Source organism: Trachinotus anak, unplaced genomic scaffold, assembly GCF_046630095.1.
Source record: "Trachinotus anak isolate AG129_WGS33_773 ecotype Australia unplaced genomic scaffold, CSIRO_AGI_Tana_v1 ptg000012l, whole genome shotgun sequence".
In the NCBI taxonomy this organism is placed as follows: domain Eukaryota; kingdom Metazoa; phylum Chordata; class Actinopteri; order Carangiformes; family Carangidae; genus Trachinotus; species Trachinotus anak.
Genome location: NW_027273863.1, coordinates 13,416,758 through 13,429,236, shown reverse-complemented (window position 1 = coordinate 13,429,236; position 12,479 = coordinate 13,416,758). Strand labels below are relative to the sequence as shown.

The 12,479-nt window shown below is 41.4% G+C and overlaps 1 protein-coding gene across 2 annotated transcripts in view; it reads left to right on the top strand.

Annotated features, from left to right (window-relative positions):
- The window catches only part of eif2b3 (eukaryotic translation initiation factor 2B, subunit 3 gamma), a 30,853-nt gene extending 20,446 nt beyond the window's left edge, over positions 1–10,407 (top strand). Inside the window, exons 7-12 of one of the 2 annotated variants that reach the window (XM_071491663.1) lie at positions 1,279–1,415; positions 1,721–1,911; positions 2,343–2,405; positions 2,658–2,806; positions 6,607–6,710; positions 10,178–10,407. In XM_071491663.1, coding sequence (XP_071347764.1) covers positions 1,279–1,415; positions 1,721–1,911; positions 2,343–2,405; positions 2,658–2,806; positions 6,607–6,710; positions 10,178–10,230 — 697 coding nt within the window. In that variant the 3' untranslated portion in view covers positions 10,231–10,407. Of the gene's footprint in view, positions 1–1,278; positions 1,416–1,720; positions 1,912–2,342; positions 2,406–2,657; positions 2,807–2,956; positions 3,051–6,606; positions 6,711–10,177 lie in introns of those variants that run through there. The other variant, XM_071491664.1, reaches the window with a different exon arrangement.
- Positions 10,408–12,479: the final 2,072 nt, after the last annotated feature.

Genomic DNA, 12,479 nt, shown 5'->3' with positions numbered 1-12,479 from the left:
ATTCCATGTCTCCACCTCTTCTTTTTGGTTAAGGCGAATGGTGTCCTTGAATTGCCATAGAGATGTAGATATAAATCTTCCATCATTACATCAGTAGCGCACCCTCTGCCGCCAGCATATATCATCTCTCTTGTTAGATGACTCATTTCTTTCTTCAGCTCTTTTCTTGGATTTTCTTTCACAGCTCCTCTCTAGTCTCTCCTCCTTTCTCCTCCGCACTCTCTCTGTCTCTTGCTCAAGGAGAGAAATGGACAGAGTAACTGTTGTTTTTCTCCTGTCATTCAGATGGAAATTCTAATCTCCCTTTAAAAGAAAGTAAGAGAGGACAAGTGGAGGGAGGTGGGGTGTGTGTGGAAGGGGGGGGTGGGGGTGGGGAGGTGGGGTGGAGAGGAGCACTGAGCACAGCACAGTGCAAAGAAGAGGAAAAAGAAATGAAGATGGGGAAATTACCTCCAGGTTTACATAGATGTCAAAGCATGGTTCAGCTCCTGCCTTTGTTTTAACAGTCCTCATGAGGCACTGAGGTGCTAATTGTCAGTATGTAGTTTTTGGAAAGGATACTTCTGACAATGGCGATAGCTTTATTCAGTGCTATTTACCACATTTATCAACTATCTACTCAGTAATAATGATGAATTCTTTAACTTCCTCTTTGCTATTACTGCATGTTCTTTAGGATGTATTGTATTGTATTTGGGTGAATATACTGGTGCCCAGATGAGTGGTCAATTCTAATTAATCATTAGTCATATCACTTTGTAAATGACGCCATTACCAACACAGTAGTGCGCTGTGGATGTAACATGAAGGAGCGGGTGGTCTTGAACTGCACAGCTAAATGAAATGAATAAATCTGTTTATTCAGTTTGCATTTTTTGGCACAACCTTGTCCATTTCCTCTCTGAAAAAATAAGAAAGTGCATCTCAAATGGTAGCCAAGCACTCGCCAAGGACATTACCAGTTAAAGAGGAGTTGATTACAGCAACCGTTTTGATTCATTTCTATGCAAGGTCACAGTGAATGCATAAATCATCTGTGTTTCAGATGCACTGCATCCAGTGACTACTGAAATTAGCTTGCTTTCAGAGTTTTATATTTATGAACTCATTTTCTTGCTTGTTCATTTACTATTTCATTCATATTTGCCCTTTTTCCATCAAGTGTACCATTTTCTAAGGAAAGCACAATAAACTCATTCAACTCTCTGTGATAGTCATTACTATGTAGGATGCTTCACGTTTGGGGTGTGTCACATCTCTCCTTTTCTTTTATCCCAGGTCTATCTCATCGATCCGGGGTGAGTTGGTACCATATTTGGTGCGGAAGCAGTTTTCCAAAACAACCAACAGCCAGAAAATCAAAGACGACGCAGAGGATCAGAACCAGAAAAAGAATGACGGCTCTACAAACCACGGTCAGTTCTCGCACTTACACATCACTACTTCATACAACGACGTCAGAGGAAAAAAAAACATACAACAGCTGCAGCACCTTATTTAAAATAGCTGTGGATTGTATTCATACGCCATCACCATGGAAAACATCTAGGTTTGGCTTTTGCTGTAAATAAACACTAACATAGACCTTGTAACAAGTTGACAAAAAAGACTCTGCCCATCCTAAGGGTGTGGATTCCCCCAAAACAGCATGAATGCGTCATCATTTTTACTCCTAACTCTGCTGTACCCGCTTCTCTTCCTGTCTCTCTTTACTGTCCAGAGCTCCTCATCTCATCACGGGACGAACCTCTCCTCCAGCTGGCTCAGGAGCGCTCCTGTTGGAACGACCATCACGGTGACATGAGCGAGGCTTACCATGGAGGGAAGCTGCGCTGCTATGTTCACATCATGGACCAGGGCCTGTGCTACCGCGTCAACACTCTAGCTGCTTACATAGAGGCAAACCGACTGGTGAGTCAGACATTATCAAATCAAATCAAATCAAATCAACTTTCATTTATATAGCGCCAAATCACAACAGAACATTAGCCTGCTCCTTCCAGATTTTTGTTAAATACACATTTTAAAATGTACATACTATGTACATACATGGAGGATAGTGTCTCCACTCATTATATTTACACAGGTCCTCTACAGATTTGGTTTTTGTAAATTCAAGAACGTGGTCCACTTGTAGTTTATGCAGAGCTTTCAACTGCATATTCTGGTCAGATGAGGACTATTACTAATACTACTCCTGTTTCTCTACTTCTATTTGAATGTTGTATACTTGGCCTAATGGCCCTTTAGCATTGGGGCAATTATTTGAATCAATCTTTCAATCGTTCATTTAAACTGTTATTCTATTTAATCTCCCTCCCCTTTTGTCCTCTCCCTACTAGGCCCCAAAGCTGTTTGAGGAGCCAGCAGTCCATCCATCTGCTGTCATTTCTGAGAGATGCCAGGTAAGAATAATGTATTTGAAATAACATTGGTCAGTACACTGGCCATATTTAAATTTGTTCAGATTTCAGTTATCCTTCATTTTCATCTTAATTAGTATTTTTGCTTATTATCTTTTAGCTCCCCCACCATTATCTCTCTCTCAGCATCTAATTTGAAAGCAATAAACATTGTAGAGGCCTGTGTATGTATCTGTCTAAGGAATGTTTCTGTTTGTGTGTGTATGTGTGTATGTGTGTTTGCTCTGCCCTCAGATGGGATCAGACAGTATCATCGGAGCTCAGTGTCAGGTAGCAGATAAGACATCCATAAAGAGGTCCACTATCGGAAACTCCACCAATGTAAAAGAGAAGGTCAAAGTCACCAACTCCATCATCATGCACGGGGTTACCATCGAGGAGGGGTGAGAACACACTTATCTCTACAAACGCACACATGCACACACTCGTTGATGACATGTACTTTGAAGTTTTTTTGTCTGACAAAGAATTTCACCTTCGAGGCATGTTTATGGATTATACTTTGATTGTTCTCATCAGGTTTTTTTTTGCAGGTGTTCAGTTAGCACATGCTTGCTGTGTGTGACAAAATGGAAAGATTTCAAAATAAAATGACTCACCTTTGTATTGCCAGGAAAATCTTGTCATAAATGTCTTTAATCTGCACTCAAAATGTTCATATTTTTACATGCAATCTCAAAAACTATTGAACTTTTTTTTTTGCCCTGCCTCTGTTTACACTGTTTGGCTTTTACAAAGAAAAGCAGTGGTATGCCTAGATCTCCACTCACTGCCCAGCTTTCCATTGAATTTTCTAGGTGCCGATTTGTGCCAATAGAGCACGTGTGTGTGTGTGTGTGTGTGTGTGTGTGTGTGTGTGTGTTAGGCAGATGCTTGTGCATGTGTGCGTCTGTTGATAGGAGGTGTAACAGGTTTTGTTTTCTGAGCTCTGTGGGGTCAAACAGTGATCACTGTGTTAACAATGCATCTATTGGTGTGCAGCCAGCCAGAGACCAGTTCCAAACAAACATGGAGCTGGTGAAGTGAAACACACAACATCCCTATATTTCATTTAGCCGCTAATTTACTTGTGTATACCCAGGATCCCACTGGTTATGGAATTTGTGAAACAATGTGGGTTTGAAAGGTGTTTTCCACACATCAATAGTCCAGACTCCCCCGTCCCCTCATTTATTTCTTAATCATTTTTATCAGCTATAAGGTTAGAAAAATTATATTATTCCACTCTGAAAGTATCACTTATATTCTTCATCACATTATTCGAACACTTCATTGAAGTTGAAGGATACTTACAGAGAAATATTCAACCCTAAGACTCTGTGTTATTTACAGCTGCACCATCAAATGAAAATAATCCAGTGGTCTTGTACATCATTTTGTGCAAAATTCAGTCTGACATGTTTGGTGCCTTTAGAAACTTTGATCTCTACTAGAAAAATAAAGTTCTGTGCAGCATGAGTTTATAATGACAGGCTCACCAGCGGGACAGTGAGGTTTAAGGACATGCCAAGCATTATGTGGTTATGTGTTCACAACAGAAAACAGAAACTACCAAAGGATGAGCCTCAGGTCGCACCAATGCGCTGCTTTTCTTCTTAGATTGCAGCAGTAAAGGATTTACATCATTGTAGCTTTTCTTTAGGCGAAACACCACCTCAGTGAACCAGGGTAGAACAATTCCAACTTTGCTGAGAAAACTCAGAAGGTCAACGCAGGACATGGCACATGTTGCCACTGCCACATTATGATCTCACGTGGGGAGGGCAGAAGAAGCCAGTCTGATCAGTGATGCATCATGATTAGTAGCATTACTGCACATCAGGATTGCTCTCAACTGTAGCCAGTAGTTTAAGTGGTCAAAATTGACTGCTTTGTTGCAACAAAAGAGGACTTGTACAGAGTAGCTACTGTAGAATTAGCATGTAGATTCTTAGCCAGAAACTGTGGTGGAAAGAGACTTTAATGCACTCATTCACAGGCTTCTTTTCTTTTATCTCAATTTCTTACCCCTCCCTCCCTTTTCTTTCCATCAAGACCTCAACGCCATCTCTCTCCTCTCTCGCACACTCTCTCTCTTTCTGTCTCTCTCCATCTCTTCTTAAGCCTTTCAGGGACCCCAGCCAGCCAGCATGGGGACCCTCATCATGCCCATGTAGGTGCACGCACAAAGGCATGAAAGAACGAGAGAGACGGGAGAAGGGAAGAAAGAAGCGAGGGGAAAGCAAGCTAGCACGCAATAAAGAAATTGCAATTCTTTCTTTTCTTTCTTTGAGGACATAAGAAGGAAGGAGAAAGAAGGAAAGAAAGAGCCAGTATGAGGGGATTAGCAGACCCCGGCCATGTCGCAGAAACCCCTCGCATTTCTAGTTTCTTTGTTTGGAGCTGACCAGAGCTTGTTGACAAAGCGCTGCGTGTTTGGGAAGGGGGATAGTAAGGGTCAACTTTACAGGGGGGTTGGCACAGAAGGTGGGGGTTGACGTGTGTGTGTGTGTGTGTGTGTGTGTCTGTGCGTGTGTGTGTGTGTGTGAGAGAGAGAGAGAGGGAGAGAGGGAGCATGGTGGGGGGGTCATGGCAAGGAGGAGCCCTGGTGTTAGTAATTAGTGGTGTTTCAGCTCTGAAGCTTCTTTGGTGGTCTCTCTCTCTCCCTCTCTCTCTAATGTTACAAAACTCTGAATCTTGTAATCTCCCATCACCATCTACCACCACCGCCACCACCTCCTGGGTAGTCACTGAGACAGACACACAACACACACACACACACACACACACACACACACACAGCTTTCTCCCTCTCCCTCCAGGCCTAACCACCTGAATAGAATGGGCCAATACAAACCTGTCTTGTGTGTGAGGTGCAGAGGGCCAAGTGTGTGTGCGTCACTGCCTGGGCAAGATCAACATGTGTTCTCCACCGGGCTCCCCAAGCTACTGAATCACACACACACACTCACACACATTCTCTAACCCACACACACCTACACATACACGCCCTCCACGATTAGTCGACACAGGACACACAAGACTGTCTGTGTCTTCTCTCCAAGAATTTTATGGTGATGGTTTGGCTGAATGTGAGCGTGCATGGTGGGTTGGCAATGCCAGCTCAGGTGGGACTGTAGCACAGGGCCAACAATGTCTTAACACACACACACACACACACACACACACACACACACACACACAGACAGTTTAACCTGCTGTTGTTCTTTGATGTACATGTATAAGCTAAGGGCATATCATTAAGTTCAGCTGATTGGATAAGTTTGAGTCTTTGGAGCAGGTGGGAGGACGCTTGATGGCGAAACAGGCTGAATGTCTCCACTGTGAGTTTGACGTCCTGCATGGCACTCACCTAGCTACTGTGCAAGTGGAGAAGGTTAGCAGCCAACAGTGGAAGGCTGTGGTTGTACTGGGCAGGTCCCAGTATGAATGTTCTCAGTTGTGTGTATGTGCCCGGCTCCGAGAAAGAAAACAGAGTATGAACCATGTTCGAATTTCCACTGTAGCCTGAAGAGCAAACAGAAAACGTTTCAACACTACGAAACCTTTAACTGTCACTTAGTAACAGAAATTAGCCTCTGGCTCACGTATTGTAGGGTAGAGTAGGGTACTAACCCAAATTTAGGATCTCTTAAAGAAATATTGTTGGGCGGTAGTGAATGTTTTAGTCTCTTGATTATTGTTAATTATCTTATGATTAAATCAACACACTTCTACAGAACCTAATCTTTTCTTGCAGGTATTACTGCATTAGTTTTGGTTAGTTGTGCATAATAACCTGGGAATAATGTTGACTGTAGAGCAGTGGTTTCCAACATTTTTTGGCTTTAGACTCCTTGAAATGAAGCAATATTTCCTTGTTACCTGTCATCACTGGTTTTGTTGACATGGATTATGAGCAGTTGAACCAATGACTGTTTTTTTTTTTTTTTTTTTCCTTTTCCGACCGTTTCTTTTGAAAGATTCCTAAATCTTAAAAAGGTGAAAATATTTGGAAGAAAAATCATAAAAAATTAACATTATAAGCACCTAACACAATTTTTTTCCCCCATATTTTCCCTAATATCATTTTGTGACCCCTCATAATAAATCTGGGGACCTCACCTGACACCCCAGCTGGGAACCACAGCTATAAGCAATATAAGAAGAGTATGATTCATGTGATTTGTCTGTTATTTTTCAGGTGTAATATCCAGGGCAGCGTGATCTGCAGTAACGCTGTTATCGGCCGAGGCGCAGACCTCAAATACTGTCTGGTGGGAAACGGACAGCGGATCGAACCAGAGGGTGAGGCTAACACACATGCATAAACACACATACACACACTTAAAAAATAACCAGGAAATATGGTAATTTAACTCTTACTTTAAGCTCTTGATCTTGTTTGGGTTTTCATTTCTTCCCACTGTAATTGTGGGTACATTTTATGGTTTTTATGCACTTAAATGAAGTTGGCTATTTTGCATCCTCATCTTAAATCAACTGAAAACTTTGCTCCAGGGATACAAAGCTAGGACACTGAAAGAAAGGGCAGCATAAACACAGACTGGAGGAAATTACAGAAACACATTACAATGTGACACCACCCTATACAACGATGTTGCAAATAATGGTTTAACGTTTGTAATCTCCAGGTTTGTTGTTGCTGTTGTCCAACCTAAAGACTTTTCGCTGGCCGACTCAGATAGGGTGTTAATGTATGTGTGTGGTATCTGTAAGTGCCAAGACAGTTGGAGCCAGCAAGGAAAGTTTCTTAATTCTGAAGTCTGTGTGATAGAGAGATTTGTCAGAGATTTTTTTTTTCACTTCCTTAATCCCCTTGTCCCCAAAACTAGCTGTTTGTGTGTGTGTGTGTGTGTGTGTGTGTGTGTGTGTGTGTGTGTGTGTGTGTGTGTGTGTGTGTGTGTGTGTGTGTGTGTGTCACATTGATGGAGAGGTTAGAGAGCAGGGCCAGAAACAGGACCACCCGGAATTCAACAGCAGCAGCCTCCAGCCACGTCCAACGCTCACACACACACACACACACACACACACACACATGCTCACACAGACACATATATAGAGAAAGAGAGAGTTACTCGGCTACTAGACTGAGCAGCCTAATTGAGTGAACAACAGGGTGCTCTAAGTAACAACAGTGTGAATTTGAGCTAAACTCGCCTTAAAATATTTGAAACAGTCGAGACATTCTGGAGCATCCAGCAAGCAATCACTGCAACAACACTGATCTGTCTTCTTTTTTTTTTTTTTTGGCAGAATCTTTCCTCCTAGACTGCCCCAAGTTGCCAACATTATGTTATAGATCATTGGAAACTTGGACCCCCAGTTGCACAATTGTTTTGCGTACACTTTGTGCCAAAGTTCAGTCACACGACAGTAAAGTTTCAGCCTCTGTCTCCATGTAAATCTCTCCGTCTCTTGATGTGTCTCTTGTTGTTCGTCTTACATAAGCATGTTACACACACACATACGCTGTTTATTATCATTATTATTTTATAAAAATCCTTATATTGTCTTCAATTGTGATATTAAAAGGGTTCTACTGTGTAAAGTCAAGTATTCTTAAAATATTTTTTCAAGGCTTTACAATATGTTCAGAATACAGTACTTTATTATTTTTATTCTTGATTTCGACACAGAAAAACTCCATAAAAAAGCACTCTCAGGAGAGCAATAGAGGAATGACCCCTCTTCCATGACTCGAGGGGATTTACTAGAGTAAGATAAAAAACAAACCTCAAACAACATTTTTTTCTTGTCCTCATCTCTTCTCATAAATTTGGTCCATAGATGTACTTGTACAGCATACAGAAAATACTAATACAAAACATAGTCTGTCATAATCTGTAATCTCTCCATGTCAGCAAATGAGAGCAATAAGGAATAATGCAATTGCTTTAGTGAAGTACATTTTAAATAACTCTAAATAAGTTAGAATAAGTTAAAAAGTAGTGTGCTGTAATCTGCTTAAAAATATGCCAAAACAGTTTTGATAGTATCACCGTCTGCCAGTCTGGCTCTCAGTTTTTCTAGATGAAATCAGATCAGATTATTCTACATACCAGACTACACTAATAATTAACCCACTCTGCCTTTTACTTTATATTGCACTGTAAGAAAAAGCCCAGCATTGTCTGTCGCCACCGATCTCACTGGCTGACCATAGGCTGCTAAAGACATTACACACCCACTCTACTGCTGAAGCTAAGGACCACCCTGACAGTTCGCCTCACACTCACACACACACACACATACGCAGATAAAGTACACACATGCAGGTTTATCAGGTGTTGATAGTTAAAAGATATATACCTACACTATGTTCTGGCTTCACACACACACGTGCAGTCATGCAGTAGGCATATATAGACCAATATACATCATTTCTCCATCAACACCACCTTAAATATGACAGTGTTATCTGACCTAATTGTGCATCCTTGTTACATGTTACAGTCTTTATCTGACATTTTTAACCATATTTGGTTGGAATAGACAAGTCAGAATCTTGTCTGTGACTACACAGCTATTTCCTGTCCTTAATTTGTGTATGTAAAAACATATGTTTAATTCATATAAACACTCCATTATTTAGGGACAAATTCAAGGGCTCCAAACTTTTGCTCCCTTTCTCTCCAGTCACTCCCTCTCCTTCCCTCCTGCTGTCCCATGCTCCATTTGTCCTCACCTCCACACACACAGCAGAGGATAAACTCGTTCTCAGCAACAGATTCCTTCACACTAAAACCTGTCTGTGTGGATGGAACATTACTCTCCTCCACCGTTTGCTTTGGATCAGCACCGATGCTCGGGGATGGAGGGGGGGGATGGAGGGATATGGGGAGGAGTCGCGGCTGGTCTCCTCATGCTGAACTGGGTTAGAGTTGAGGAAGATAGTGAGAAACTGCTGGCAGACTCAGTTTCAAGCATCATCTATTTCTTTTGGTGAGGTTCAGGTAGCGGTCAGTGTGATCTAAGTCTTACCACAATGAAGATTCTGAGAGAGATCTAAAATAAATGAAAGGACCATACAGGGGATATGCATGTTGTAGCCCATTAACTACAAATTGCATATGCATTTATCGCAGCTCCCAGACAGCCTTTGTTTTTCCATTCATTTCAGTGTGGTATCAAAATTAATACGCAGAAATTACGTAATAGGTATTCCATTACAGTAAACATTTCGTCGCCTTTACATTCCTGGCGAAAGCAGTGCCATCTGTGTGCTGTGATCAAGTTGTAAGCAAAAGACTGTCTCAAAAAATCTGCTTGCTGATGCATTTTACAACCTCAACGTTCAGGAGTCAACAGTCACCTTCCAAATGCCAGAGACAATCCAAAACAGTTCTGGATAATGTGATCGTCTCACCAAGTCACATTCAGATTCTCACCAAATCCATTTTTGATAATTATGTAACTTGTAGGTTTTTACGTTCTGATGGTCCAGCCTGCCAATGCAGAGCTGTTTGGCTGCCAGTTCTCTTGCATACCATGATACACTTAGTCAGCTATTAGCCATGTATAGTAGCAGGAAATGATAAAATATCTTGTTGGGCCAAGGTAACGGTGCATTTTTGAGTTGCTCTGAAGGATATTACAGCTTTTTCATCTCTTAGAGACCCATAAAATCTTTCTTTGAGTTCAGTTCAACACACTAAGATAACTAGTGTTGACTTTTCACCTAACAGTCCTTCCTTTTAATATAATCTTTTCTTTGTCTTTAATACATTTGAAAATTTCTGTCTCTTCTTCAGCTGAGAGGACTAACGAGGTCATCGTTGGGACCGACCAGCTGATGGAGATCTAGCTCCCGTGGGGATGGAGTGGCAGAGAAAGCAGCAAAACACAGAGGACAACTAATTAATCGGCTGACCGGCCAATCACAAGCCCGGATGCTGCATTCACAGTTTCACACTCTCTTCCTCCACTAGGCTGTTTTGTACATTGTGTCCAAATAAAGACAGGTCTGCTTAAACCCATGAAACAGTTTCTTGGTGTGTTTTTTTTTTTTCCTTCGTCTCTTTCAGATCTTTGCAATTGTTTTACCATGCTAGTTACTATCAGATTGTTACCGTCTCCTAATAGCAGGACCTGTTGCAGAGGGCGGAGCACAGGCTCATACATGTTTGAATGTGCATGGGTGTTTATACGTGCAAACTGTGCAGCTGTGAAGACCAAAGATGTAGAGAAAAAGCAGTGGGAGGGGTGACCACAATAGCGTGGGGGTTAAGTTTATTTGTACACAGAAATGGTGTATGTGTAGGCCCTGGACCACCCAGCTTGATCCTGTATCAGTTAACACCGACACCCCACCCTCACACACGAACACAGCAGAGGAGGAAACTGACTCGCGCCTGACTCTTTCGTTCTTTTTTTTTTTTTTTCTTTCCTTTTCTGCTCCCTTTGCTGTCACAAGATTTATTGCATTCTTCTGGCAGAGCATTTCTTAAATTACAGTTCCTTAGTCACGAAGGAAGAAGATCAGGACAGGGATGTCTGTGGGGGTGCTTTGTGTGTGTGTGCGTGCATGTGCGTGTGTGTGTGATCTACTGTCCTCTGTTTCATATTGTGTCTGTGGCTGTGCAGAAGTCATTTAGACTGTCTCTTGTGGCCTGATTATGTCTATTGCTGTGTGTCTGTGTGTGGAGAAAAGAGAGATTATGATGTGCTGTCTACTGTCTCTACTGAACTTGTGGACATGTTTTTATGATTACCCCCCCCCCCCCCCACCCCCCCAAAATAAATCACAATTACTAATGTGGCTTTCATCTATAATTTTATTTTTAATTAACCTGCCACTGAATCTGTAATATTGTCAGGTGTAATGTAATGTTTAAGATTTAACGCTTGAAAGTCCAGCTTTTCACCCTTAAAATGTTGAACAGAAAGAAAGAAAGTATGTGTGACAAAATGTGGGCATTTACCAGGTGGTGATGAAATATGTTTTGAGTTGCATTATGGGAAATGTGAGACCCAAAGTTTTTAGTGGTTGACCTATACAAGGGACTCAGAGTCAGGATATCTCGGCCTCTGCTGTGCCAAAAGTGATTCAGATTCAAAAAAGCCCAGTGCAAAATGAAATATCCTTTTAATGGAGTCATATGTAAGTGTTTACTGTTAATACAAACCCAACATTAACAGCTGTTTACTTACCAGCCTAGAAGAAACATTGCAAGTTTAGCAAGCATTACTTGGCAAGAGCTGTCTCCAGCAGTAGAAAGCAATGTCAATGTTGACTTGTTTTACTTGTTTTTCTATCACTTCTTGTCTTCTACTGAAGTTATGCTAACCAGCTAGCCCCTGTCTGGCAGGCTGTCTCGTCACTGTAGCCCAGTCTGCCCTTAAGAAGTAGCACTGTACTGTATTGGCAAGGGACCATCACCACCACACAGTCCCAACAAGAAACCACATTTGGCGGCAGAGAAAACTTGCATATTGCACCTTTAAGCTTCAGCGGAGATGGCGGAGCTTCAAGTGCCATGCTTGCTATATTCAGTGTGCCCTAGTTCCAAACTGCATTCTGAGTGTGTGGAGGTTGTTGAGTATATATTGTGTTCACATGAAGTAAACTCAAGCCAGACAGTATGCTTACTAAATACTGTCAACTTTTGATTGCACTTGAGCTGTACACTTTTCTCCCAAGTGAAATGAGCAGCTCACACTGGGAAAAATTAAAATAAATAATGGGCAGCGGTGAGACAGCTCTAGGAAGATCTTTGGAAACATCATTGGCAGTGTCATTCCAAAGTCACAGTTTAATTGATATGTGACATTGCATGTATTGACTATTTTTTGTTAGTTTAAATTAGTAAATTATGTTTTTGGATGGTTTGTTTATTAACTAACAAAACAGATTTGCTGCATGGTTAGTAGTTGGTAGTTTTGCCCCTTTTTTTTTTTTTTTTAGAGAAGTCGCAAATTGAAATTTCATTAGTCTTCCCTAGAAAACGTTACAGATTTCAGCTTCAGGATATAAGTACTACTTTCATTTGACTGGTTTTCTTACAATAAAACACTCCATAAAAGTGGGTTGCAGGCTGAAGAGAGGAAGTGCTA